The 26822-nt window shown below is 43.9% G+C and overlaps 1 protein-coding gene across 1 annotated transcript in view; it reads left to right on the top strand.

Annotated features, from left to right (window-relative positions):
* LOC147725925 (vomeronasal type-2 receptor 26-like) overlaps positions 1 to 26381 on the top strand; it is a 217270-nt gene extending 190889 nt beyond the window's left edge. Inside the window, exons 3-4 of the mRNA XM_086963391.1 lie at positions 17455 to 17578; positions 25477 to 26381. Coding sequence (XP_086819517.1) covers positions 17455 to 17578; positions 25477 to 26381 — 1029 coding nt within the window. The remainder of the gene's footprint in view (positions 1 to 17454; positions 17579 to 25476) is intronic.
* The last annotated feature ends 441 nt before the right edge of the window (positions 26382 to 26822 follow it).

The following is a 26822-nucleotide window of genomic DNA, read 5'->3' as shown; positions in this document are numbered from 1 at the left end:
ATAAATTGTGCATACCATCCCTCCCACAGTTGGGCATGCCAAATGATCCGACTCTTGGCCGTGACCCTCACTCTTTGCATATGCACATGTCTACCGGGTATTATGGTCTGACAGCTCAGTGCAGTCCCTCCGACCTGATCACAGTCAGACCCCTTCTTTACCCTAGATGGTAGACTGTCCCACGCCTGACCCATCCCCCCTCCTTTTTCAGCCCCTCCATTTCCAACTTCTGATACAGGCCCTTGGCCCAACTGCCCTTGATGCATGTTAACAATCTGACACACTCATCATGAAACTACAGCAAATTTTCACCTACACCAGATCATTGCGGCCTGACACCAGATCCATCGGCCATTGGAATCCAGAAACTATGCTGGGATACCACACAATCAAAACTGAACACGACCCAGCAAACTCCATCAGAAGTGAGGAGTTGCAGCACTACCGGCTAAACATCTCCTGTTAAAAACTCACAAAGTCTGGTGGGATCCCCACAGTAGTTACATCCTCCTTAAGACTTTCCATACATGATCAAGTTCTACTCCTGCATGCCGTGTATGCCCCAACCCAATCCAAGAAAGGCACTTTTTCTTCCCTGGTCAGGATCACATAGCAGCACCCCAAAACAAAACAAATACTATGGGCGACTAAAACATGGTTTAGCAACTCTACTTGGATAAGTCAGCCTTTAGCCCACAACTCACAGGATATGGGCCTCCTCTGTGACATGATCTCAGAATTTTTGTTGACTCACACTTGGTCCTTAGGTTCACACAATTCTTTAATGTTGGCCTTTTGAGAGCTGCTGCTACTGGGAAGTGGATGGTAAATTTGCAGGATTACACTCAATGATCTGTTCCTAATGTGTCCTCTAATTTGTGTTTCACTTCAAGGATTGCCCTTTCATTGCATTGAAGGTGAGTAGAGGCCTCAGCTATCGGTGCTCCTCTGCTCAGCTTCTCCCCGAAAAGGATACCCGAGGTAATCCTACCTAGTAACCCGCTCCAAGGGAGAACCATGTGCCAGTTCTTCAACTTAACAGGTGGTGAGACAAGCATTACTTTTAGTTTTTGGAATATTAATGATTTCTTTTTCATTTTGCTAGAATCGAAGAATGCGTCATTCACGTATGTGAAGTATTTTCTGTTGTTGCATATAAGAATGCATCATCACTGAAAAGGAGAAACAGCACTTTCCTCCCTGCTATGTTGAGAACGTCTAAATCTGATTTTAACAAGAACTCAACCAGATCATTGAGAAATACATTAAAAAGGACCAGAGCCTTCACACAACCCTGTCTCACTACCTACCCAATCATGAGAGAAGAAGTGCACTCTCCAAGGAGGTCATAGTGTACCTTAGCTGTGTTCTGGGGGGCTTACTTACAAGCCCGGTGTGCTGCCAGAACATCACTTTTTATGACATTCTGGTGGTGCACAGGCCAGTTCAATATTTTGAAGGCCACGTTAAGCCACCTTGTGTGGCTTTTCATGGCCTTGTAGATATGGAGTGAGGAAATGCAGCGCCAGTCGCTGGGTTGCCATACACTGTGATGGGGGCGTGCCATGGGTGTTACAGTAGGAATTCTCATGTAACACCCATAGATTTTAACACATTCACACATTTACTAGTTGTAAACTTGGGAATCCTTCAAAGGCCTATGCCTCTCCAGGGGAAGCATAGAGGAGATGTAACAAGGAGAAAATACATTATTTCTCTTCATTTTTTTCTTCCTCTTTCTATGTGTGCTGCATTCTGCAGTACACACAGGAAGAGGAAATCAACTCCATTGATTGTTTTTGTGCAGGAAGATGTCCCTTCCTTCTCAAAAACAATTATCCCTGCAACGCAGACACCCTTGCACCATGGTGCAAGCGTGCTTGTGTTGGAACAAGGTGGTCAATTCAGTACCAGTGCAGGGAAAGAGGACAGGAATGTGCTGTTTCTGATAGATGCGGCGCATTCCTGCCCTTTTCTTGTGCCGTAGAGCATCGCATCAGGAAAGCTTGTGGCGCTTCCCTAAGGTAACAGTTTGTAAATTGGGTCCTGGCTATATATAAAGGCTATATATAACTGGGAGCTGTTCACAGTCATCTTATACATAGTCGACCTTAGCATCTCCCAATTGATGAGGTTAAATGCCAGCCTCAGAAGGAGGCATTCCTAACCATTTGTACTTGAAAATAATCAAATATAAACAGATGGCTTGGTCCTTGTGCCAATTCTTGATCTGAAGTCCGCCTGTGCCTTCATTAGTACTGAGATCCTGTCAATTCATCCCTGGAGTCTGTTTAATAGAACCTTAACCAGAATGTTCCCTGCAGCATCCAAAAGAGAAATCAGTTGGTAATTAGATGGATGTTTCCTGCTCACTCTGTTATGAATTGAAACCAGAATTGCAGACTGCTAAGAGGTCAGTATTTTACCCTTCTTAAATGCTGAACTGAATACCAGCGTAAGGACATGTGATCAAAATTTAAAATTCTTGTGATAGTGATCAAGGGGAATTATGTTATGTTATGTTATGCTATATGCCTTTTATATAGCGCAAATCACCTTCAGGTCTCTAAGAGCTTATAGAGAAAGTGACTAGGGCAGATGGTAAATCAGCATTGGTGGCAGAATTACACCGTAGTTAACACCTCTCTAAAAAGGATAGTTTTTATTTGTTTCCTCAAAGTGAGGAGAACCAGTTTCCTACACAGGTACTCAGGTAGGTTGTTCCAAATTTGCAGAAGAAAAATTGAATGCTCTGCCCCCTTTAGATTTAGTAGTGTTCCTGGGGGGATCTAAACCTAGGTGCCTGGCTGTAAATTGCCTTGTGGGCAATGCATAAGCCCTTAAATTGAGCTCTGTGTATAATGGGAAGCCAGTGTAATTTATGTAACAAAGGGGTAGCACGTGTCTTTCTAGGAAGTCAAAAAATAAGCCTGGCTGCATCATTCTGCACCACCTGTAATTTCCTGATAAGTTTCAGGGAGAGGCCAATTTAAAGGGCATTCCCATAGTCCAACCTAGAGATGACAGTCGCTGAAACAATTGACTGTAATGAAGACGTTGATAGAAGAGGAAGAAGTTTCCGTAGCTGCCTTAATAGTCCTATACAGTCCTATACAGGTTCCTACCACCGTAGTGACCTGACAGGACATAGATAATCTAGGCTTTTTACAATCAGGACTGGTACTGGCGCAGCACCTAGTTCCGGAGGCCAAAAAAGATCACCCCAGGGACTATTACTTTTTGGAATGACGAGCACTTCGGTCTTATCAGGATTTATTTTCAGTGAGTTGGTCGTCATCCAGCTCACTGTAAATCTGAGCAGCTTTTTTGCCGTCTCCTGGACCTGAAAGGAGAATACTAATCCGGATCGGGAGTTGGGTATCGACGGCGTAATTAAAGACCTGACAGTCCATGTGTGCCAAGGACTCCACACAAGGTTGCATATAGATATTAAAAAGAAGTGGAAATAACGCGGAGCCCTGGGGTACACCACAGGCAAGAGAGCCCAGTCCCGATGTGTGCTCACCCAACTGAACTCTCTGAGTACGGTCAGACAGAAATGACTTTAGCCATTGGTGTGCTAGCCCACTCATGCCCAGGTTGGTGAGACGGTTCAGCAGTATGTTATGACTGACCGTATGCCGCTGATAGATCTAATAAAATCTGGGCACTCAGCTGTTTATTGTCAGTCATAATTCTGAGCTCGTCGAGGACGGACAGCATCACTAGCTCAGGTCTATGATGGGCTCTGAATCCCGCCTGTCTAGCTTGGAGTAATTGGTGGTCCTCCAAGTAATTCGAAATTGTTTTTAATACATGTTGTTCTAACACTTTGGACAGAAAGGGGAGCTGTGAAATGGGTCTGTAATCCTTTAAAGTCAAAACATCTGCACCTGGTTTCTTCAGCAGGGGGATAACCCTGGATCCTTTTAGATCAGTCGGTAGGTAGCCAGATTCAGGAGAGTTGTTTAGTAGCTCAAGGATCTGTTTCTCCAGCCCTGGCAGGGCGATTTGAAAAATCCTCTGGGGACAGGGGCCTGCTCGGGGGCCTGATTTAGGAAGGTTCACTAATAAAGTTAGGGTGAGTAAATCAATTTTAGGGCAATTAGTAAGTTGACTGCCAAGGCAGAAAGGGGGCTGGGTGTAGTGGATAGGGGGGCGAGGTCAGTCGAGGTGTTAGCAATTTCCAGAATAATATCTTTGACTTTCTGAAGAAAGAATTCCTGGAAGATATCACAATCTAACAATGCCACTGTAGATTTCTTCTCAGCCTTTTGGCTCAATTCTTTCAGGATTGCGAAAGTCTCTTTCTGTCTATCCGCTGCTGCGACAATCCTTCCCTCATAATACTCTGCTTTCCGGATTAAGTTGGCTGATTTATAGGAGGTAAAAAAGGGCTTTATAGGCGTTTAGCTCTGCTAAATCATAACTTTTACGCCACCGCCTCTCAGCTTGGGGGAGATATTGTTTTTTCCCTTCAGTGATTCATTGAACCAAGGGGCTCCCTTTCCTTTATCTCTGACTTTTTCCTTCCGTTCAGGTGCTACTATATCTATAGCTTGGCGTAACTTGGACAGCAAAGCTTCACTCTCATGGTCAATATTCGCTATCTTAGTCCTTGGGGGTGGGATTGAGTGCAGTGTAGCTATTAAACTATCTGCCTCAATATTTTTCCACATTCTCACCTTTCTCCACATAGGTGGGGTTTGTAGTAGCTGACTATCACTTGGAACCCAACATCTAAGTAGCGAATGATCAGACCAAGCACAGAGGCTAATATCTGCTATGTCCGCCCAAGGCTGGGATGTCCAGATAAGCTAATGAATGTGACCCTTTTCATGGTCAGGGCTGTTGACCAGTTGGTGAAGGTCTATTCAAAGCACATCGGACTCAAATTGGCCCGCTGATGACTCTCTCTGTGCTATATCCCAATAATAGTTAAAGTCAACGACTACTAAAATGTGTTTATATCTAGAGCATTGGTCGCTAATGAGTTCCAAGAATAGGTCATTAAAGCTTGGGGTAGACCTCAGAGGCCGGTAGGCCACCATGAGTTAAATGCAGGATGATTTAAAGGACATTTTAACCCCCAAAATATCTGTATTATCACAATTTTCTGTCATTAACTTGGTAACCATTAGACTCTTTTTAAAAAGGAGAGCCCCCCCCTCTAGTGTCACCTGGTCTATTTTGCCACATGGCCTCAAAGTCTGTCGGGAGTGCTGCAATAATGTCTGGGGCTGACAAGCCCCCTAACCATGTTTCTTTGAGGGCCAAAATATCAATATCGCCATCTTGCAGCAGGGAGGAGACCTCAAGATGGTGCTACTGATGGGAGTTTGTCTTTCGAACCGCTACCTTCAGACCCAGTGCTATGGAAGGAGAAGCCTTTTCCTGGGCCAGTAAGTGTAGTGGCCTGGAAATGACCTCAGCCCTGTTCTCCCTCAGTAGATTTTCAGTCTGCAGCTTAACCACAGTATTGGCATCTAGGGAGTACTTACTAGCAGCAAAGTTCCGTAACTCTTCTGCCGATTAAGTCAGCAGGGAATAGTGGTTCTGTCCCCTGGTCCCGGACTGGTGCAGACGGGCTTGCTTTTGGCATCCCACCTGCGCGCCCGCTGCGTGTCGGCACCATCAACTGTTTTTCAAGCTGCGGTGGGCGAGCCAGTGAGCAACTAGGGAAAATCTCGAAAATGTCGGCGTAAGGTGTTCAACCAGAAGTGAGTGTTCCGGGAAAGCCGTATCTGTCTACCAGCACTCCCTCCACACAATCAGCATTCTGTGGCTTTGGTGGACCAGGGAGAGGAGATCGGCACACAACAGAAGGTAAGTTCAGCCCGTAATGCCCCCAAAAGTTAAAAGCACAATTAGAGCAGCACAGTCAAGACATTTTAAAAATTACATTTAAAATGCGATTGTTTGATATAATAATGCACCGACCGCAAGGGCCGTTTGCGTGTCTGCTTCCAAACACTACCTGTGCTTCTCTATGTCCGGGCTTGGGGCTTAATTGGGTTTCATACTAAGTTTTGCCTCCTCCACCTTCGGGGCAGGGATTTTCATGGAAAGATTCCATCCTAAACTGTCCTCAATTTTAGGTCTATTGGTGTTGTTAGCACTTTTATTTATAGATGCTTAAAGTGTCATGTCCATTCCTTAGGGCTTATATCACAATGCACTCTAGTTACACACCACTTAGAGGCATCGGTGACTATTTGCCAAAAACGTGTTCCATCTTTCCTACCGGATGCTTCTTTCAACTATAGCCTCCACTGTTTTAGCCTCACCTCTTTACCGTTTTATCACACGGGAACTGATATCTAGGCCTGGGCAGAATTTCAATTACTCCACACAAAGTGGCATATTTGCACTGAAAATTGCGCTACATGGCAAATTTCTTTTTTTCTCATAATTCATGTGATCTAATGTAATGTGTTGTTAATTCTGCCTGGTTATGCTACACAGATTTATGTGAGTTACACTCAATCCTATTGATATCTAGTAAGAAGTGTATGTACTCTATCCCCTAAAACATCATTAAGTTGGCTAATCCTCAATGGCAAATTTAACTTTCCAGTAGTGCCATGGAATTTGGTGCAGGAAAATACATCAATTGCATGGAAGGTTACATGTCACATGTAGACTAAATCACATATTCTGCCATCAAGTAGACTGGCAAGGCAAAGCATGGCTTCAGGCCTACATGTGTAGTCTCACTGCTGCAGCTCTTAACAATGCGAGCAAACCAGTCAAAATACCCATTTTTGACAGGAAAGAACCCTACTTTTAAATAATATTTCAAACCCATAGGTGGACAAAGCTACCCTCAATGTAGCGTTTCAAGTATAGAAAGGTGCTCCGTGCAATACTTTATACCCTGATTTAGAGATTAGTGGACAGGGCCCTCGCTTAAAAAAGCAACAAAGTGATATGTCTGTCAAACTCTAAGTTGGTCTTTTTCATTTAGGGACCTTAAGATTTCCATCTACTGAGCCCCCGTTGGCCCCTTTGATGAAAGGCTTCCTCCAATGACCCAAAAGGGTAGAGGCCATCAGAGGAAGGGTATTACAATGCACAGCATCTTTATGGGAGACAATGTGATGTCATTTTTCCCCAAAGTGAAAAGGGAGACATGTGGAAGAGAGGCCACTTCACCTCAGGGTACAGTATACCTACCTTGACACTGGCCAGTGGGAGAGAAAGGGAACTTGGAGTGGTGAAGAGGAGAGTACTGCCTTTTCCCTAGACATATTCTTGGGAGAGGCACCAGCCACCTTCAAGGGCAGAAGGGCTTTGCCATGTTAGATTTACCCAATAATAATGAACTGTGGGATTGTTTGCAGCAAGGCAAACAGAATGTGCTGCAAAAGTTAGAAGGTTTCACTTCAGACTTTTTTCATCTAATTGGGAAGTATGTGTTCAGGAGTTACCCCTCCCAATGGCTAATGAATCCCACAAAAGTGGCAACCCACCCCTAGCTCATAAGAACATATTCTAGTACCCATGATTGAAGAGAAGAGGACTGGGCCTGCTATCTCAGACCAGTATGGAGACCTGCGGAGCTGGAATTGCACTGATTTGTACTTGGATTGAAACATGGACTAAAAGGGTCATTGTATGACCTTCTGCGTAGCTCCGGGGACACAACAATCTGCAACAGGTCGTTTTTCTGGAGTGACCAGCTGTTAATTTCCAACTGAAACTAGACTGGACCCTACTGACAGCCTCTACTGGATTGAATCCTGGCCCATAAGTGCTGTTCTGGAGGTAGAGGGAGCCTTAGAAGTTACAAAGTAGGCCTCCTCCAGAAGACTGAAAAGTGAGGACAAAGAAGTTTTTAGACTTCCAACACTTCCAGAACTTTAGAGGTACTTCACAGGTAAAGTGTCCAATTTTAAAAGAATGTCATTGGCTACATGTTCACGTCTTTCCCATTGTAGGATTTTATGCTCCCAAAAGAAACTAAACTTTACAATTGTGGTGAAAAATAAACTGTTCGTCTGTCTGTCTGCTGCATTGTATCCTATAGCACTTGTAAAAAAGAGGGCAGGATTGTTTAGATTACCCATTCTTTTTCCAAAGATAGTAATCGCTGAAATCACAAAATAGTGTAACTATGGAGATGAAAAATAGCTGAAACAATATATTCTGTATGTTTTACACTGGAGACTGATCTACAAAAATAACATTCCATTACATTTGTCGGACTATTCCAACAACAACAATATGTAGCATTTGACAGTTGTCTAAGAACTTTCAAAATCAACAGCTGTCAACCAAACTGGTGTCTGACTTATGTAGGTGGATTTATCACCCACACAAGAGAGTACTCACATTTCCACATAGAAACATCAGGATTTTATCTGATAATTCCAATCATTATGGAGATGTGGTTAGCTGCAGCTTTCAGGCTTATGCACTACCAGCACTCAATAACACCTATCAACCACAGACATTGATATGTAAGTCTAGCATGATGTGGCATACTTGGATCCCACCACTTGTCACTGCACATGCCAAACTATATTTCTCATCTTTATGTGACAGAACACTCAGGAACATGCAGCCAGCAGTATTCCAGATGCACTCGCTACCCCACATTTGTAGGGCCTACCATACTGGCCAGGAATGGGTACACAATTGGACTATGTCAATTCAATGTAAAGTCAATGTGGTCTTAATACTGTAAGAGTTTTGGTCTATTTCTATCATTTGAGTTAGGCCCACTCACACGTGCGGGAGACTGTTTTTCTTGGAAGACCTGATAATGCAGAATGGTAAGACATTTGCCATTGGTTGAATGTTCCGGATATTTCAGTATTTCGTAAAATTGTGTTTGTAACCCAGACTTCGATGTTTGACATAATAAACTAAGCAGGGATGCACACATTCCAAACCACACTGGGTAAAACTAATTCACAAGTTTTTTAGGAATATGTAGAATTGATAGGATTCCTTAGTGGCAGGCCATTTTAGAACCTTGAACACTGCAGCTATCCCCTCTGGAAAGTGAGAGGGTGAAATGTAATGTTTATAGACATTGCTTTGCTGTTCGCAGGGTATTTTGTATAAATAATGTGTTAAGATGTATGCAGGCCACACCATTCAAAATTCACATTGGTGCCTATTGTTCACAAATGCCATCTTTTGGGAGGGTTTCCTGGGTCCCAGCCAATAACGGGCACACATGTTTTAAACATTCTTGTCATGTGGTCAAATAGGGCTGAGCATCTTCGTTGACCCAGTTGAGGTCTCCCCATGACAGAATTCCAGACCATCTGCTTCCTGTTTCCACTTGCAAGGGATGGAGAACTGCTCTCTAACAAGACAGGCCCCCAGATGACACTTACCCACAAGTAATGGGAAGTTAGATCACCCTACAGGGGTTCAGGCAGATGCATCCACACTAGGAACATTAGGATATGTAGCGCTAGGTAGGAGCACAAAATTTAACAGTACTTATATTTGAATTTAAATCCTATGTAACACCACAATGGTTGAATTGTTTATCTTCTTCATCATTCTCGTAATGCTGATCAAGCTATTCTGTTTCCTTCTATTGAATATTGCAGCACAAGTATCTTACACTAGAATCATAATACTTCAATAAATATTGAAATGCTGTGTTGCGTATTTCTTGTGGATCTCTTTGGGTAACCAAATGAAAGGGTTCTATATCTGTTTCCATGATTTCCTTGGGGAGTCAGGGTTGCAATGTTCTGAAGTTGCACCTTCCACCTGTTACCTTGTCAGGTTAGGGCTACAGATGGTGCAGCATGAGCTAGCAGGACTAAGGCCAACATATGTCAATGGTGTGGGTATAATTAGTCTTGCACATTTTTAACGTTTATATTGTCCAACAAACGCACAGTTTTACTGCTAAAGTATGAACCGTACGACATGGCACTGCCAAGGTTTTAGCTTGGGCTCCTATTTAATGGTTCGCCTCCCTAGTTTTCTTTTGTGTACCTAAAAATCGTTATTTACCTATTACCATGGATGTCTGCAGTGTTAGGGAAAAAGCCCTCCTCAGCAGAGTAGTGAACCCCTATGTATTGGTTGTAGGTTGATTAATCTTGAATCTTTAAAAGGATCACATCATCAAGGCACCCTTGCCTAACTACATATATTCATATTGCTAATGCAGCACTAAATAACATACCAATAAACTACAGATATATAGTCAAGCAGATGTTACAACAAAATCGGCTTCCCCTGATAAGAGGAGAAATGATGTTTGTGGTAGAGGCATTCAAAGCATACAGGATAGATTTATTCTCTTCATGAGTTACATTCCCAGCAGTAAATGCACCATCAAGACATGTTCATGTATACACTGAAGCTGCAATTCCTAACAATTACACAGCTTATGAAGTATTGGAATTGCCACTACCATTTTAAGAACACCAAAATTAGGAGCAACATGGCCTGTCCTAGCCGGTTATACACCCTACCCAGATATAGAAAATCTACTTACACTATAAACAGATTTTGTCAGAATATACAGAAGTTTGACCCGATATTTGATACGAACTGTGTCAATAAATCCCGAAGGGCGGTTCAACCTGCACAACCATTCAAACATTCAATCAGAGGTTTATAGAGCACGTCTACTCCTCGTGAGGGTCTTAAGGCGCTCAAGGCCACAATTGACTATGCCTGGAATTAGTCCAATGACCATTAATGCACTCATGGGAAGGTCCTCATTAAACGAGAAGAAATTCAGTTTTGAATGGCAAAAAAAACAAATTAGCTTGGAGCAGTGTTTCTCCATATGCGACCCCAAGAAAAATATAGAATTCTCACACATATATGCTTGCCAAGGGGGATGGATCCCCAGTGGAATGCTGTGCCACTATGGGCACAGTCTTTGCAGTATATACCAGAAGACATGACACACCCTTGTTAGTTATTTTCCAGAGGCGATTAAACAGATTCAGAATGAGTATGCGGCAGCCCTGTCTTAGATTTGGGGGCAAAACTGATGGGCAATTATGCCACAGTATCCTCAATCATACTAAGCAATATAAAAGGAGAAGCAGCAGCATGGGCTATGTGCCAGTGACACTCACAGGTTGCGTCGGGAGACCAGAAGCTTAAGTTACCTAAAGCTATTAAAGAAACCTTTGCAACAATAGGTAGAGATACTTTGAAAGCTAGGCCTAGTAAACCACAGATTGAGGGTAATTCTGAAAAGGATACCTCGAAGGAGGCAACAGAGTCTTCTAAGAAGATGTGGGATAATAAGAAAAATAAAGGAAAGACTAAAACACTGAGTGGATCTTTTTGAGAGGAGTCCTAGGACAAGCGCTACAGTTTGCGCAACAATGATATAACAAAACAAAAAATCCTAATAGGTTCCACTGATACACATCCTTCTTGTTGAGGTTGAAGACATTTGTTGAAGAAATTTTTCAAGCATAAAGTTTATTTCATCAGGGGAGTGCTAGAAAAAGGAACCCGCCCTAAAAAAAGCGCAGAACCTAACAGGCCAAGTAGCATTGCGCTGAAACATGTTGGTGAGTTAAAAATGGTCATAGGACTAAAATATCCTTCTTTCCCTTTATAGTTTACTTTTAACCTTTCCCCTCCACCCCACTAATAAAGTGATACTATACGAGTGGTTGAGGAATTTGTAATTAATTGTTACACCCCCCTTGGTAAAATATAGGAAAAGCTCCCTGGAATATGGTCAAGCCATCACAGACTTTTAGGGGTCAGGCTGTACACCCGTTGATGAAGCATGCAACTCTTAGAGTGGGTGATGGTTACTTATAAAAAATGTTTTCAGTACCTTCTGCTGGAGTGGCATATAGGTGTAGCTACCCCCTTCTTAATAGTGTCTGTTATAATAGAGGGGTACCTCAATGTTCATTACTGAGTTAGACTCCATAGTTTAGTTTAGTTTAGTTTAAAGGAGTTTGTAAAGCGCCTGGTGACGCCTCCCGGCGTGTCCCCGCGCTGTGGAGAGAGTGAGTTTTAAGGAGAGAGAGGGTCCCATCACAGAGTAAAGAGGCAAGTTTTCAACTTCTTCCTAAAAGAAGCCTCATTAACCTCTAGCCTGGTATCCAAGGGCAGGAGGTTCCAATGCCTAGCTGCCAGCGTGCGGAAAGATCTGCCTCCCATTCTGGCTTTTTTGGGACGGGCAGTTCTGAGCAAACCTATACCTTTGGATCTGAGGGCTCTGTTGGGTTCGTACAGGGATGCCAGATCCGACATATATGCTGGTGCTCTGTGATGGATAATCCTGTGGCACCATAACAAAGCTTTAAAAATAATCCTCTTGCTGATAGGCAACCAATGGAGAGCTGCCAGAGAGGGTCGTGAAGGGGCTCTACGGGGAAGTCTTAACACCAAGCGTGCTGCAGAATTTTGTAGGACCTGTAATTTCTTAATGTTTTTCTCTGATGTACCCAGGAGTAATACATTCCCGTAGTCAATCCGGGAAGTTATTAATGCCTGCGTCATAGTCCGTCTGGAGCTGAGAGGTAGCAAGTCAAGGGTGCGATTGAGCGTTTTCATCACTCCAAAGCACTTGCCTACAGTTTTCTTTATATGGCTCTCAAAGGATAGCTTGTTGTCAACCCAGACTCCCAGATTCTTCGCCTCCCGACTAGGAGGGGGCAAAGGACCCAAGCAACTGGGCCACCATTCTTTTGTCCATTTGGTCTCATTACCTCCAATGATAATGACCTCCGTTTTGGTTCCGTTTAGTTTTAAACAATGCTCTGTCATCCAAGTGGCCAGCTTGCTCATACAGTTATTGAAATTATCAGCTTCCCTGGAGGGGGCTTGAGTCAGAGATATTAGAAGTTGCGTGTCGTCGGCGTAAGAGACAAGCTCCACGCCGAACGATTGCACCACCTCTGCCAGGGGGGCCATGTGTAGGTTAAACAGGGTGGGACTCAGGGCCGAGCCCTGAGGTACCCCCTGTTCGAGCAGCACGCTGTCTGAGAGGGAAGTCCCTCTTTGGACTTGGAAGCTCCTGTTGATCAAAAAGGCTTTCAGCCATCCCAGTGCCTTGTTGGTTACTCCGGCTTTGTTGCAAGATGGGATGTGCTACAGTGTCAAACGCGGCACTAAGGTCGAGCATGATGAGGGCCATGGTCTTGCCCTCGTCTGCTCCCTCTCCTAAGGTTTCAGTGGGCCTAAGAAGAGCTGTCTCCGTGGAGAAATTGGATCTGAAACCCGACTGGGATTTATGGAAGACATTATGAGCTTCAAGGTGTTCCATGAGTTGAATGTTAGCAATTTTCTCGGCTAGCTTAGCTAAATATGGTAGCAAAGATATAGGCCGGAGATTGTCCATAATGTCTTGGCTGATGTTCGGCTTTTTTTTGATCGGTAGCACTACTGCCTGTTTCCAATCCGCCGGCAAACAAGCAGTGAAGAAGGAGATCTGGAGAAGATGTCTGTAGTGAGGTTCTAATGCAGGGAAGGCTTCAGCTAAAATTTTCGGAGGCGCCGGGTCTCGGGGAGATCCCGATTTGATTTTATTGCACAATGTAGACAGGACTTCGTACAGGGGAACTTCAAAATATTTTAGGCACTTTGGAGTATTGATAAGACTGTCATTTTCTGTGAAGTCTGTGGCCGACTCTAAATGATTGGAGAAGCTTGTGTATATTTTGTTGATTTTGCCTGAGAAGTATTGTGCAATTTTATTACAAGATTCCACAGAATCATTTTGGGCAGGAGCGGTCATATCCACTACGGATATTTCTTTGTATATCTGAAACAGTTCCCTAGAGGAATTACCTGCTTCCATGATACGGGAGTGATAGTGCTCTGCCTTAGCCAGACGTACAGATTTGTGGTATTCTCTTTGTGAATTTTTATACTGCATTTTAGTTTCTGCACAGAAGTTCTGGCGCCAAGCTCTCTCAAGTTTTTTGCAAGCCGTTTTCATGGTCTGCAGTTCTTGGCTAAACCATGGAGCAGCTTTTTTTGATCTCCTGGCATTGGTCGTGGTACGGCTGGGGGCAGTAATATCGAGGGCCTTGATTACAATATTATTTAGGTTATTGCTAGCCGTCTCGCAGTCTTCCCCTTTAGGAGGGCCTTCGTCCTGGACAAATTGAATGAAAGAATCAATTGAAAAGCTCTTCCATTTTCTGCGTTTATACCGCAGAGATTGATGTTGGAAATGCTCGATTCTGTCTAGTTGAATCGTGATCGGGATGATATAGTGATCCGACCAAGGTATGGGTATGGGCTCTAAGGTGTGAACTCCCTGCCAGTTTCCAAAGATGGGATCTAGTAAATGTCCTAATTGATGTGAAGGTTCCTTGTTTTTTATTTCGAGTTGAACCGAAAGAAGCTCCGTTCGAATATCAGTGGCATCATTGTCTAATGGATCTTCAAAATGAGCATTGAGATCACCTAGCACTAACAGTCTAGATTTCCTTAGTGCTAAGTGGGTAATAGCTTCCATTAAGGTAGAAGTGAAATCATACATTCTGCCAGGTGGCCGATATATTAGAATGCCCGATATGGAGTGATTGGGACCGGTGTTTATTGTGAAGGATCCAGCTTCACTATGATCAACCTGTATAGGAGATAGGGAACAGACTAGAGGGGCTTTCGTAGCTATGGCAATACCACCCCCCCTGCCGTCTTTCCTGTCCAATCTAGAGAGGGAGTAGCCGTGGGGCATGGCCTGGATAATGTCAGGGTCTGAGTACTCATCTAGCCAGGTCTCCGTCAAGAATAGAATATTAAGGTTTTGGTCCTCAAGTAGGTGAAAAATTTCTAGGGCGTGCTTGCGAAGAGATCTACAATTGAGTAATGCTGATTTAATGGTATGACCCGTGCTGGTGGCTGGAACTTGAATAATGGGTTCAAAGCTGCACCTAGTAGATTTATTTAACGACTGTGCAAGCATAGAGTGTTTACACGCTGCAAGCGTGTCAGGTTGGAGAGCAAGCAAAGCATGTCTGCCGTACCTTATAGTAGTTTGAGTCGAAGAACCAAGGTCTGTGGCCCCGCGCCCCGTCCGGCCACGGACGGGCGCAGACGGGCTGGACTTTGGCTCGACTTCGGCGCGCTTCCGGCGCGCCCGCTGCACGCGTCCGCTGCGCGGTCGCTGCCCCAAGCACATTTATACTAGAGGGAGGGGTCGTTAGAGCGCTGACCTCTGCTCCCTGAGCCCGGATGTGCAAGGCTCCTCCTCGCCCTCCGCATCAAACGCCCATAATTGGACGCGGCGGACCGGGGCGGGAGTAGGAGAGTAACTAAACAGCTAAGGTAAATACAAATACACAGTGATTAACCCACACTGAACGTTTTTAAAAAGATAGCCTCAGTCGCTACATTAAAAACTTTCGCTGTTACAACAGCGCGAGCAGTGCAGTGGAAAACAGCAGTTATGAGCGCTAAGTGAATGGAGGCTGCCTCTGCCACCGGCAACACTCTTCTCCACAGCGCGTGCTTTGTCACAGCTGACCTAAATAGACTTTTTACCTTCAGCGTCGCTAGAGCGCTGACCTCTGCTCCCTGAGCCCGGATGTGCAAGGCTCCTCCTCGCCCTCCGCATCAAACGCCCATAATTGGACGCGGCGGACCGGGGCGGGAGTAGGAGAGTAACTAAACAGCTAAGGTAAATACAAATACACAGTGATTAACCCACACTGAACGTTTTTAAAAAGATAGCCTCAGTCGCTACATTAAAAACTTTCGCTGTTACAACAGCGCGAGCAGTGCAGTGGAAAACAGCAGTTATGAGCGCTAAGTGAATGGAGGCTGCCTCTGCCACCGGCAACACTCTTCTCCACCTCCACATAGACTTCACATGTTGGTCACGTTGCATTGAAAAACCTAAAGACATGTAGCTTATTTATACCACACATTTTGCTGGTTTTTACACAGACATATCACCCTAGATTCCCTTTGGTCTCTAGTTTGCAGAAATGCCCTGGGTTAGGAGAGGTTGCCTAAAAGCAGGTCAAATCAGTGCCCAATTATTGCAGCCATCCCCTATGGGCAGTAAAAGGAAACTGGGTATTTTGAGGCATAGGTCTTGATTTAGAGTTTTCTGGATGAATTCACCCATCACAGATATGGTAGATTTAATAGTTACAGAATTTTGATTTTCCTGTGTCTCTCTTTTTCAGAAATGCACAGGGTTTGAATGTTTTGATTGAAGGTCAGCTCGAGGCCCAAATTCCTTACCCAGACCTAAAATTAAAATGAGAGGAATCTGTGATTTATTAGCATGGTCTTCCTATATGTGTTGCCAGAGTGTGGGTAAAATGTCTCATTCTACCTCTCTGGGGAAAAGGAAAGATTGTCTGTTGAAAGTTGGTGAGGCACAATGCCATGACTACCAGCTTTCATGCCCTTTTTTTTGGACACCAATCCTCTGGGTCTATTGAGCATTCTGCCCCCCTCACCCCCACCCAAGCATGGGTAGATTGGTGGGTTAACCCCACAACCGGCAATATACTGTTAGAACATCATTCAAGAGGATCCAACTATTGGGTTGTTCTCTGTCTGTACATTAAAATAGGACTAAGCGCTGTTCCCTTACACATACCCGGGAAAGGATCCTCATAAAACGCCATAGTATGTCATTGATGCTGAAGTATCACCATCACACAGACCCAGATGATCTGTTGACTCAAGCCCTGCTAATGGGACCCACCATCCCTATGCACCTAAATCTCCTGGAAGCTGCTTATTTACATAATGCTGTTTTTGTGGCTTGGAAAATCTGAAAGTAGCGCCAGTGACCTATCCTCTTTGAATGTCTTAATTTTATTAACTTTTTTTATATAGCGCAAACTAGACCAGCTACATTGGGTACATGAGCACCAGTTTCTTTACTTGAGGACACAAGCATTTTTTTTGTTAATAAGTGATATGGATCTAGAGTTCAGAACAATAAAATAGGTCCCTGTGGGTAATCATTTGATTATTGGCGCATTACAATATCAGTAGCATAGGCATTGATAGCGCCATATAATATAGAGACATATCACTAGTGTAAAACTGTAAATTCTGTGTGAGTGTCAAATTTAGCTGAAAGGTAGGGGAGTGCTGAACAGTTAAAGGCAAAGATACGGTCAACATGTATTTGGATGGTGAGCTAGTTTCTGTGTGATGTGAGTCATGATAATGTGCTCTTCAGTACCTTGCTCAATTGGAGTTGGGTTGGGGAGGTCCTAATGGATTGAGAGTTTCCATTCCAGAAACTCTGTGCAAAGATGGAGAAAGCCTGTTGCCTGTTTTTATTTTTCTGAACCATGCATCATCATAAATGTAGTGCAGCATTGACATATGACTTGACACAGGGTCCTGAGTGAAAAGCAAAGCTCTGAATACGGTTTCTCTTATGGATTATGGTACAGAACACTGCATACAGTGGGCTGGTGTATTTATTATCTTGAAGTTGCAGTTCTAGGATGTCACATCTCTGACTTAATCACTATAATCTTTCTCTTCATTCATTCGCAGATTCCCCGCTCTGTCTGCAGCGAGAGCTGCACCCCTGGGTACCGGAAAGCTCCTATACCAAGGAGGCCTGTTTGCTGCTTTCAGTGTGTGCCCTGTGCTGAGGGAGAGTTTTCCAACAGTACCAGTGAGTGAAACCTTTACACCAGAAGTAAATATAAGAAGGAGGTGATCTTTTTCAGGAGATTTTCCTCACCAAATAAATTCCCCTCTGAATTCAACTGTAAGAGTTGAATAGAAGCATGCACACAGAGGCCCTCAATTGTGGGATTTTGGAATAGGGCAGTGAAAGCCAAAGTGAAAGGGCAGGAATGCACCGTATTTGTGCAATATGGTGCATTTTCATTTCAGCAGCCTAGCACCAAGTTAGACACCCTTGCATTATGGTTACAGGGTGCCTCTGTTGCATGCAGGATGGATTTTGAGTAGGAAGGAACACCTTCCTGAAGTAAAACAATCCAAACAGGCATTTGCCTCTTTCTATGTGTGCTTGAAAATGCACCACACATAGAAAGAGGAAATACGAAGGAGAAATATACATATTTCTCCTTCTTTTGCGACACCGCAGAAGGTGCACAGATCTGGTGCTTCCTCAGGTTTACATGATTTTGTAAATTTTGGCAGCATTAAATTCCATGGGTGTTGCATGGGAAAATGCACCGAAACACCCATGGAACACCTCCCTTGCTAAGAATAAAGCGGCACAGCGATTTGTGCTGTGTTGCCTTACTCAATATTTATGAGGCCACTCAAAGCCATGCACGTTGGCGTTACTTCAGGTTGAGAGGCATGTGTCACGCATGTGTCACGCATGTGCCACTTTGCGTGGTGCAAAAGTGATGCAGGACTCTCATAAATAAGCTCACACGTGTTTACATTCAGAGACAAGTGCTCCATAGAAGTGCTTTGGAGGCAGAATTTAAGAAGTGCATTTATTACCAAGTTCTACAAAGGAAAAGCAAAAACAGTCATACAAAAGGGATTTATAAAAATATGCGATTTACAACTAAAAACTGAAAGTTAGAATGAGGGAAATTGATGAATGTCATGGATACCTCTAATTGCGTATGTTCTACTTAGTGGGCGATTATTATCTTGGTCAGAAAGCCTCCATTCGCTAGTCGGAAACTTTCCGACCTCATCAGAGACGGTTCAACCACATGATTACGATGTTGGCAGTCAGAACGCAAAATGCCCGGACTCTCTAAGTATTCCTGTCGGTCGAACTGCACCGCTATATCCTATAGATGGCGTTTCCGCTATCGGGATTAAGATGTCGGTTTTCAACAGCTGTTCTGTGCATGCCTTTCTGACATGGAAAGGCTGTCGGAAAGCAACTTTGGGAGCCCCTAGCTGGGCCCCCTTTCTTCTGTGGTCTACAGTATGTGATTGAGGGTTTACCTAAGATGCCTCCCTGTAAAAACCTTCACCGCGTGGGAGGAACCATGGCGTGTCTGTCACAGGGCGAAGGGTTTTAGACACACAGCTATTTCTCCATAGGAGCCTTCATTACAGAGAATTTACTGTGCTAACACAAGCTCCAATAGAGAACATTGTAATCAGGTGGTCTGAACTAACCCTGGGCAAAATAGTACGCTACGTTTGCATAGTTTGCGAAGTCTGAGCAACTTCGCACTACGCGAACTGCACGTAGCACAGTGCGAACACGCGTAGCGTAGCGAATCATAGTGCAGCGGTCATTTTTTGCTTGCTCGCGGTCCTCAACGTCATGTTGGTGACCGCGAGCAAGCAAAATGACATCCCGGCTAGACTCGCGATTGGCAACATCAAGTTGCCAATCGCGAGCGTGGAAAATGAACCTCCCGGTGCGATTCTCAACGCGGGGAGGTTAGGTGCTTCATTCCGGAAACTACCAGTCTGCGTTGAGAAAGCTGCCACTCAAGTCAAAATCTTCTCGAGCGGCAGAAAAATACAGCTCGCACTGTGCAAGATGCGGTTTTCAATAATAATAAGCCCATAGTGTTTTTAGGGGTGGTTACAAATTTGGGAAATTTGGAAATGTCTCCTTGTGGATCTTTATACTGGATTTGGGAACCCTAAGCAGTCTGGGCATCAAGGGAGCACAGTGAGTCTTATAGAGGAGGTCTGACCTGATCACCAGTAATCTCTTCTACAGATCCCAGTCTGCACCAGTGCCAGAGTTCTGACAGTGGGTCACAAATGAAGACCTTCACATTTTTGAAACAAAAATATTTGTGGTTATATTTTTCTGGTTGGACAAATCATGAAAAGATGTAGAAGACACAGCCTTTACTAGATCGACGTTGAAGGAAGTCATAAATTTAGAGTCAGGTGATAATCTGAACCCTATGATATTTGGTAAAATTTGTAAATCTTGTATGATCCCATCCACCATATTTTCTATATGGTACCACACTGATTATTTTTTCGGATTTGGAAGTTGTTCCAGAAATGTATTTGTTTCCCATTTCTACCCTGCTCTTAACAAGCTCCTCAATCTTTTTGCATGATGTCTTTCACACAGTTGGACTGATGTAGACACCAGTATCAACACTACATGCAATAAGCGGGTCCCCTCAATATTCTCCCAATGCACCTAACTGTGGTAACCCCATAACTATTGCATTACAACATAATCAGTGTACTTGTCCCTGATCCTTATGCCATTAGTTAATTGTCATTCTGGATCTTGAAAGCCCCGGACCTGCTTATTTTAGAGCAAGGCGTGTAACCTGTACATGTTAGGTCTCATATACCCGGACCACTGATTTGTAGCCAGGCTACTAGGAATGGGAAAGCTCTATTATGTATGTGGAGGGTCCTTTTTCCCTCACAACAGCAGTAATTGACAAGACCACTTGGCAGCATCAGACCTTTAGTCATTTTACCTAATCATTCTTACACTGGCCAGTAACATCTTCAACTACTATGTCTATATCCATTCATGTCTCATTTGTTGATTTACCTATGGCATTAAGGCCTCCTCCAACTTCTTGCAGTTGAGCTGCGACTGAACTATGAGCTGATTATGCTTCTCTGCCTCCTCCAGGTCCACTTAGAAGCTGTGGCCAATGCCTGCCAGTCCTTTTCCTAATAACTGCAGTCTACTTGAATAGTTAATCCATTTTCTTAGGGTACCAGATGACATTTCTCTAGAACATAACCCCAGCTAGGTATCAGGCCTCATCCATCCATTCTAAGGTGGACTGTGCAATACTTATGTCCTTTTGTTATGTTATGTTAAAAGTGATTTGTAGAGCGCACGTTCACCAGGCGGTTTCTTGGAGCTAAGTGAGGACGGCAGCAGTTGCAGAATAGTGAGTGGGTTTTCAGTTGTACACCTGGGTGAATAGCCAGGTCTTAAGTAGTTTCCTGAACTCAGTGTAGGAATCTGGGGTGATTAGAGGGAAGGGTGTTCCAGTACTGAGGGGCCAAGTTCGTATATCTAAGACCTCCATATTTTCATTTAAAGGTGTGGGGGACCAACAAGTTTTTATTTAAGGAACGTAGGGCGTCATGAGAGGGAGTGTAATGATGTATATCAGAGGCGATGAAGGGGGGCACATGTCTTGAAAGGGCTTTATGGATGGTACAGCCCAACTTTAACAGGCAGAGTTGGGGTAAAGGAAGCCAGTGTAGAGTTTTCAATAAAGGACTCACATGCTGGTGTTTCGGCTGACCAAAGATAAGCCTAGCTGCCTGATTCTAGATCAGCTGCAGCCGATGCAGGCCGGGATGCCAGTGTACAGGGAATTTGTGTAATCAATATGCGAGATGACCAGGGCAAGAACCCCTTGGTTCAGGGCTGCAGTAGAACGGAATTTGCTGATTTTCTGAATTCTTCGGAGATGGAAAAAACACGCAGAGACCACAGAGCTGATCTGGGCCTTCATTGCTAAATCGTTGCTGATGACAATTCCCAAGATTTTTACAGAGCTAGTCGGGAGAGGGGCTCCCTAATAGCGGTGGCCAGAAGTTGGAATTCCAGGGGTTGGCTAGGCCGGCAGTGAGGATCAACTCAGTTTTGTCTGGGTTTTAACTGGAGTTGATTGATATTCATCCAATCACTGATGAAATTCATGGTAGATTGGTGGCTGGACACAGATGACGCAGAAGTGTCAATGTTAAATACCAGCTGAAGGTCGTCAGCATAATTGAAGATACAACCTCTCTTTTATGCAGAGCCAGAACCAAGGGGAGAACATACAGATTGAAAAGTAAGTGTGAGAGGGAAGTGCCCTGCGGGACCCCAGAGATCAATTTCTTTTGCTCTGCCTTGAAGCTAGCAAGGCGCACTGATTCAGAACGGTTGCTGAGAAAGGAAGTAATCTATTTTAGAGACAAGCCCTGAATCCCAGCGCGGCTGACATGGTCAATCAGATGATGGTGATTGACTGTGTCGAAGGCCGCCAACAGATCGAGAAGGACCAGGGCCTGTGTAGTACCCTGATCGGCCCCCCTTCTCAGTTCATCCATAACTGCCAAAATAACAGACTCAGTGGAGTGTTTGCGTCTAAAATCTGCCCGGTGAGAAATCAGATAGTGGGTCTGCTCTACAAAGAGCTAAATCAGGTGGCAAAGTGTGTTTCTAAACCTTGCTCAGGTAGGGTAGCAGGGAGATGAGCTGGTAGTTGCTGGGTGATAGAGGGTCTAGACTGGGTTTCTTAACAATGGGGACAACTTCCGCCATCTTAAATTGATTGGGAACAGTCCCTTGGGCAAGAGAGTTGTTAGGAAGCAGTAAAGGAGGATCCGGACAGTATAAAAAAATGTCCCAAAGGATATAGGGAGGACAACTATCCGTGGGAGAGCAAGAACCAACTTTTTTGAGTAAAGCGAAGAAAGCATTCTTTGTGATGGTGGAATGTGATCTAAAAGTACCAAATTCGTGCAAGAGTGAAGGGGAACTGGGAGTGTGGTAGATTTGGGGATGTTAGCTTTAATGGTGGCGATTTCCTTGATAAAGAAAGTATTGAGCCAATCACATAGAGATTGTGATGGAACGGGTTTAGCAATGACTCAGTCTATTTGGAGATTTTGTCTACTATGGAGAAAATGTCCGTATCTTTATTGGTGGAATTTAATATTTTAGCAGAAAAATATTCTGCTTTGGCTTAAAGGATGATTGTTTTGTAGTCTCTTAATAGAGACACAAAAACGACCTTTTGATTAGGGCTACGGTCACGTCGCCACTTGCGTTCTGCTTTCCTCAAGGCTAGTTTCTTCGCCTTCTGATTTACCAAAAACCAGCGTTGGGCATCATGAGGCCTCCTTGTTTTAACTTTTCTCAATGGTGCTATTCTATCTCCGGTTGAGTCCAACCAGATGTTGATATTTTCTGCTTGGACACAGGGGACTCTTCCGGGGCAAAGGGGCTGAGGCTGTTAGCAAGGAACAGAGTTCATTAATATGAACTTGACTCCAAATTCTGGCCATAAAATTTCCTGTCAGAGGGGTTTTGTGTAAACGGATGTTAGGTATAAAAAAGGTAAAAGGTAATAAGCTAGTGATCAGACCATGAACAGGGCAGAACCTGTAGGTGGGAGATTTCCAGGTTGGCAGTCCAAACTTGGTCTAAGGTATGCCCTTTGACATGAGTAGCTACCTTTAAGTGCTGGGTACAGTTCATTCCTACTAAGAGTTCAGCAAGTTTGACGGAGCAGGGGCTTTCTTGTAAATCATTAGGCAAAAAGTTAAAGTCCCCAGTAATCAAAATCTGAGAATTGTTGACCACCACCTTGGCACTCATATCCCCCAAACAGCTGGGAAAATGAGGGCATATAATTGCCAGGGAATGCCTCAAGGATATCAGGGGCGGAATGTGCTGTCAGCCATGTTTCAGAGAGAAGGAGGAAGTCTGGTTTATTAGCGTCCAGAAGGCAGAAATTCTCAAGTTGGTGTTTCACCATTGAGCGTGTATTCAGATAGTACACTGAAAGTCCCTCCGATGCCTGATGCGTGTGGATAGTTGGTGGTGGCTAACTTTTATCATAAGAAATTGGTTCTTGGTCGGGCTTCAAATGGAATTTTGGGGTGGGGATTTCCATGGGACAGAAGTCCAAGTGTGTCTAGTTTGGCCTTGGTGCGGTAGCAAATGGGTGAGGTCCCTTGCATTGATTTGAGAGTTGATGCAGAGTAGATTAGAAATCTGTCATAATGTGTGGCCCCTGATCCCGGTCGGCGTGGAAGGATCAGACTGGCTTGCTTTTAGTGTGCATGCTGTGTGCGTCCACTGCGCTTGACGAATGGCATCAGATTAAGTAAGGAGATCGGGACTCCGCCCCTCCAGTCTCCAACCAAGAAGAGGGGAAGTAAGGCTAGAATGTTGCGGATGGTCCCTCCAGTCAAGGGGAGAAGGACCTGAGGTGGACTGGGGAGCAGTATGGTTCAGAACACAAGTTTCAAGAGGACACCAACAACAATTTTTAAAAAGGTACTACGCTTTGTTGAGTTTCGTTTAAAAAATCGCTATGTTAAAAAGTTGCTAGGAGGCAGATGCAGGAGTAATGCACTCAACTGAAAGTGCAGCCAGCGCGTGAGGAATGGCAACAGATTAAGAAGATTTTATCCAATCTTGATAATGCTAAAGGGAAAGAACCATTCCAAGTCATAAGTACCCCAACCACTAAACTTAGATCCCCTATTAATACATTTACAGCAACACATGCTGTCAAAGCTGCATCTCTCTTAGATCACAGAGAACAGTATAGATAATCCTGTTACTTCTCTATTCACACTATATTCTGATATGCTGCCTTTAGGCAGCAGTGCCCCAGCCAATCACTTCAAGAGTATTCTCCAAGACACATTGGCACCAGGGCACCCTGAAACTGAGACCTATTTTGATACCACCTTTTATAATGAGTTGGCCTGCGTAGTCTGGTTTCATGTACTACTCACACTTCCACTCAGGTGGACTTCCACAGACTTGGACAAGGCTGTGGTTGTCATCCTGCAATGCTGTGTAAAAGCCCTAGTGATCAGTGGTGCTCCTCTGACAGCAGCCCACGTCTTTTTTCTACTCCTTAGCACTTGGATTCTGATGTGTTCACATTTTACAGAGAGATGTATGATGCTGGAAATCTGCAACAACTGTAACCTGCATTCGCTTTGGAAAGAAAACACAGCATTGGTGTAACAGTGACTACAACTCTTTAAGCCCTTGCCTCAACCCCATCATCTCCACCAATCATGATTAAGTTTCAACTGCACATCGCAGTCAAAAGTCAAGTGTCAGACTGGAGAAGATTTGGCCCAAACAACAGCAAAACTATTTTTTTCAGCCATGTACTCATTACACTGTTTCTTTCTAGAGGAATGTTTACCGGCCTGGCTCCCATCTAGCATCCTGCACAATCAGCAAAAGCAAAGCAGTAGCTCACAATTATAGGCCAATATTTTTGTTTGGGAGTTCAGGAGTTAGAGTCCCCTTACATCACTGTGTTAACCCTGCAGGTCATGTGGTGCTCCTCCTTGCTGTAGGGGATGGAAGAAATTCACATCTCAGAGAAGAGTAGAAATTGCCAATGGACAACTCAGTTTCTAGGACATATTTTTAAAAAAAGTATGCGTTAGGATTTTACTATCGATTTATAAACAAAAGCTGAATTTTATGCTGTCCCAATGGTATTCCAGATTTAAGAAGAACTTCCTGCATCAGTCCCCCTTCGCCACTGGACCTGGGGTCCATAGCCGCTGTTTGTAACCCAGAGGATTTACAGTCGTGGTTGCCGGACATATTTAAAATGTTGTACTTTTCGCTTTGCTGACTCTGTATGTTTCCCTATCCCCTTCCTTGCTGCATAAACTGTAAAGCGCTCTGTTACCCTCGGTGGTCATGTTTGCACTATATAAAACTTTATAGATAAATAAGAATAGAAGATGTAAAGGTATACAACTAGCATGGCAAATAATCAGTTTCTGCAGCTATTTTCCTGTATCTTTTGAAGCAGTCCACTCACTTTCAGTTACTGGCTTTAAATCACACTGCCTTAATATCTTACTCCAAACACTCATTCATAAATGTTTCTTTTTAAATTTTAGACAACAAAAACTGCTTGAAATGCCCTGAAGACCATTGGCCCAATGACCAGAAGTCTACCTGCATCCAGAAAATAACAGTTTTTCTCTCATACACTGATGGCCTTGGAATGGCTTTGGCATCTATATCTATTGTGTTTTCTATGATCACAGCAGGAGTGCTTGGAATCTTTTTGAGACACCGTGACACACCAATCGTGAAGGCCAATAATAGGGACCTTAGCTACGCACTCCTTGTGTCACTCATCTTGGCCTTTTTCTGCCCACTCCTATTCATTGGACGTCCAGCTGTATTGACCTGCCAGATCCAACAGGTTGCATTTGGGATAATGTTTACTATTGCTGTATCTTGTGTATTAGCAAAAACTGTCACTGTTGTCATAGCCTTTTATGCCATCAAGCCAGAGAGCAGATTGAGCACATGGCTGGGACCTCGTGTTTCTGGTTCTATTGTCCTCTTTTGCACAATGGGGCAAGTAGTCATTTGTCTGTCATGGCTGCTGATCTCACTGCCTCACCCAAGCACTGACATGCAGTCGGAGACTGGGAAAATTATCCTGCAGTGTGACATGGGATCTATCACTGCCTTCTACAGTGTGATTGGTTACATGGGCCTATTGGCCTTTGTAAGCTTTATTGTGGCCTTCCTAGCCAGAAACCTGCCTGATAGATTTAACGAGGCCAAACTCATCACATTCAGCATGCTAGTTTTCTGCAGTGTTTGGTTGTCCTTCATCCCAGCCTACCTTAGCACTAACGGTAGATATATGGTGGCCGTGGAGATCTTTGCCATCTTGTCTTCTAGCGCTGGACTGATGGGCTGCATATTCATTCCCAAGTGTTACATCATTCTGTTCAGGCCTGATATTAACACTAGAGTACGCATAAGAAAAGTAATCAACCTCTAGCTATAATGTAAATTGATTTAATATAGCTTGAAACACTAATGCACATTCATTGTCAAACAGGCTTTTGATTGTCTGTGAGTGGGAAACAATGGCACGTAAAACTCCATATTTTAACTTCTTAGTAAGTCCATAGTATTGGATACTCTCTTTGTCAGACTTTTTCCAGAATCCTTGCAGTCAGAGGGACTACCAACTCGTAATAGCAAAAGGTAAGGTTTCCTGCAACTACCAGCAAACAAAGTACTTGTTTCGGAATGGAAACATGGCTTTACAGACCTCATTGACTCTCTGGGTAATTGTTACACTTTCATTAAAGAATTAAATGTCTAGCCAGTTACAAATGTTTGTAAATATACAACAGATTTGTAGTACCTCAAAAATGGGAAACAGTCTTGAGGTAATATATATACATCTATCTATATATCTATATCTACCTATTTT

The sequence above is a fragment of the Lissotriton vulgaris genome, chromosome 3_1 (assembly GCF_964263255.1).
Source record: "Lissotriton vulgaris chromosome 3_1, aLisVul1.2, whole genome shotgun sequence".
Taxonomy (NCBI): Eukaryota; Metazoa; Chordata; class Amphibia; order Caudata; family Salamandridae; genus Lissotriton; species Lissotriton vulgaris.
Note: the sequence above shows the minus strand (reverse complement) of the source record. Positions and strands in the feature narration are given on the sequence as shown.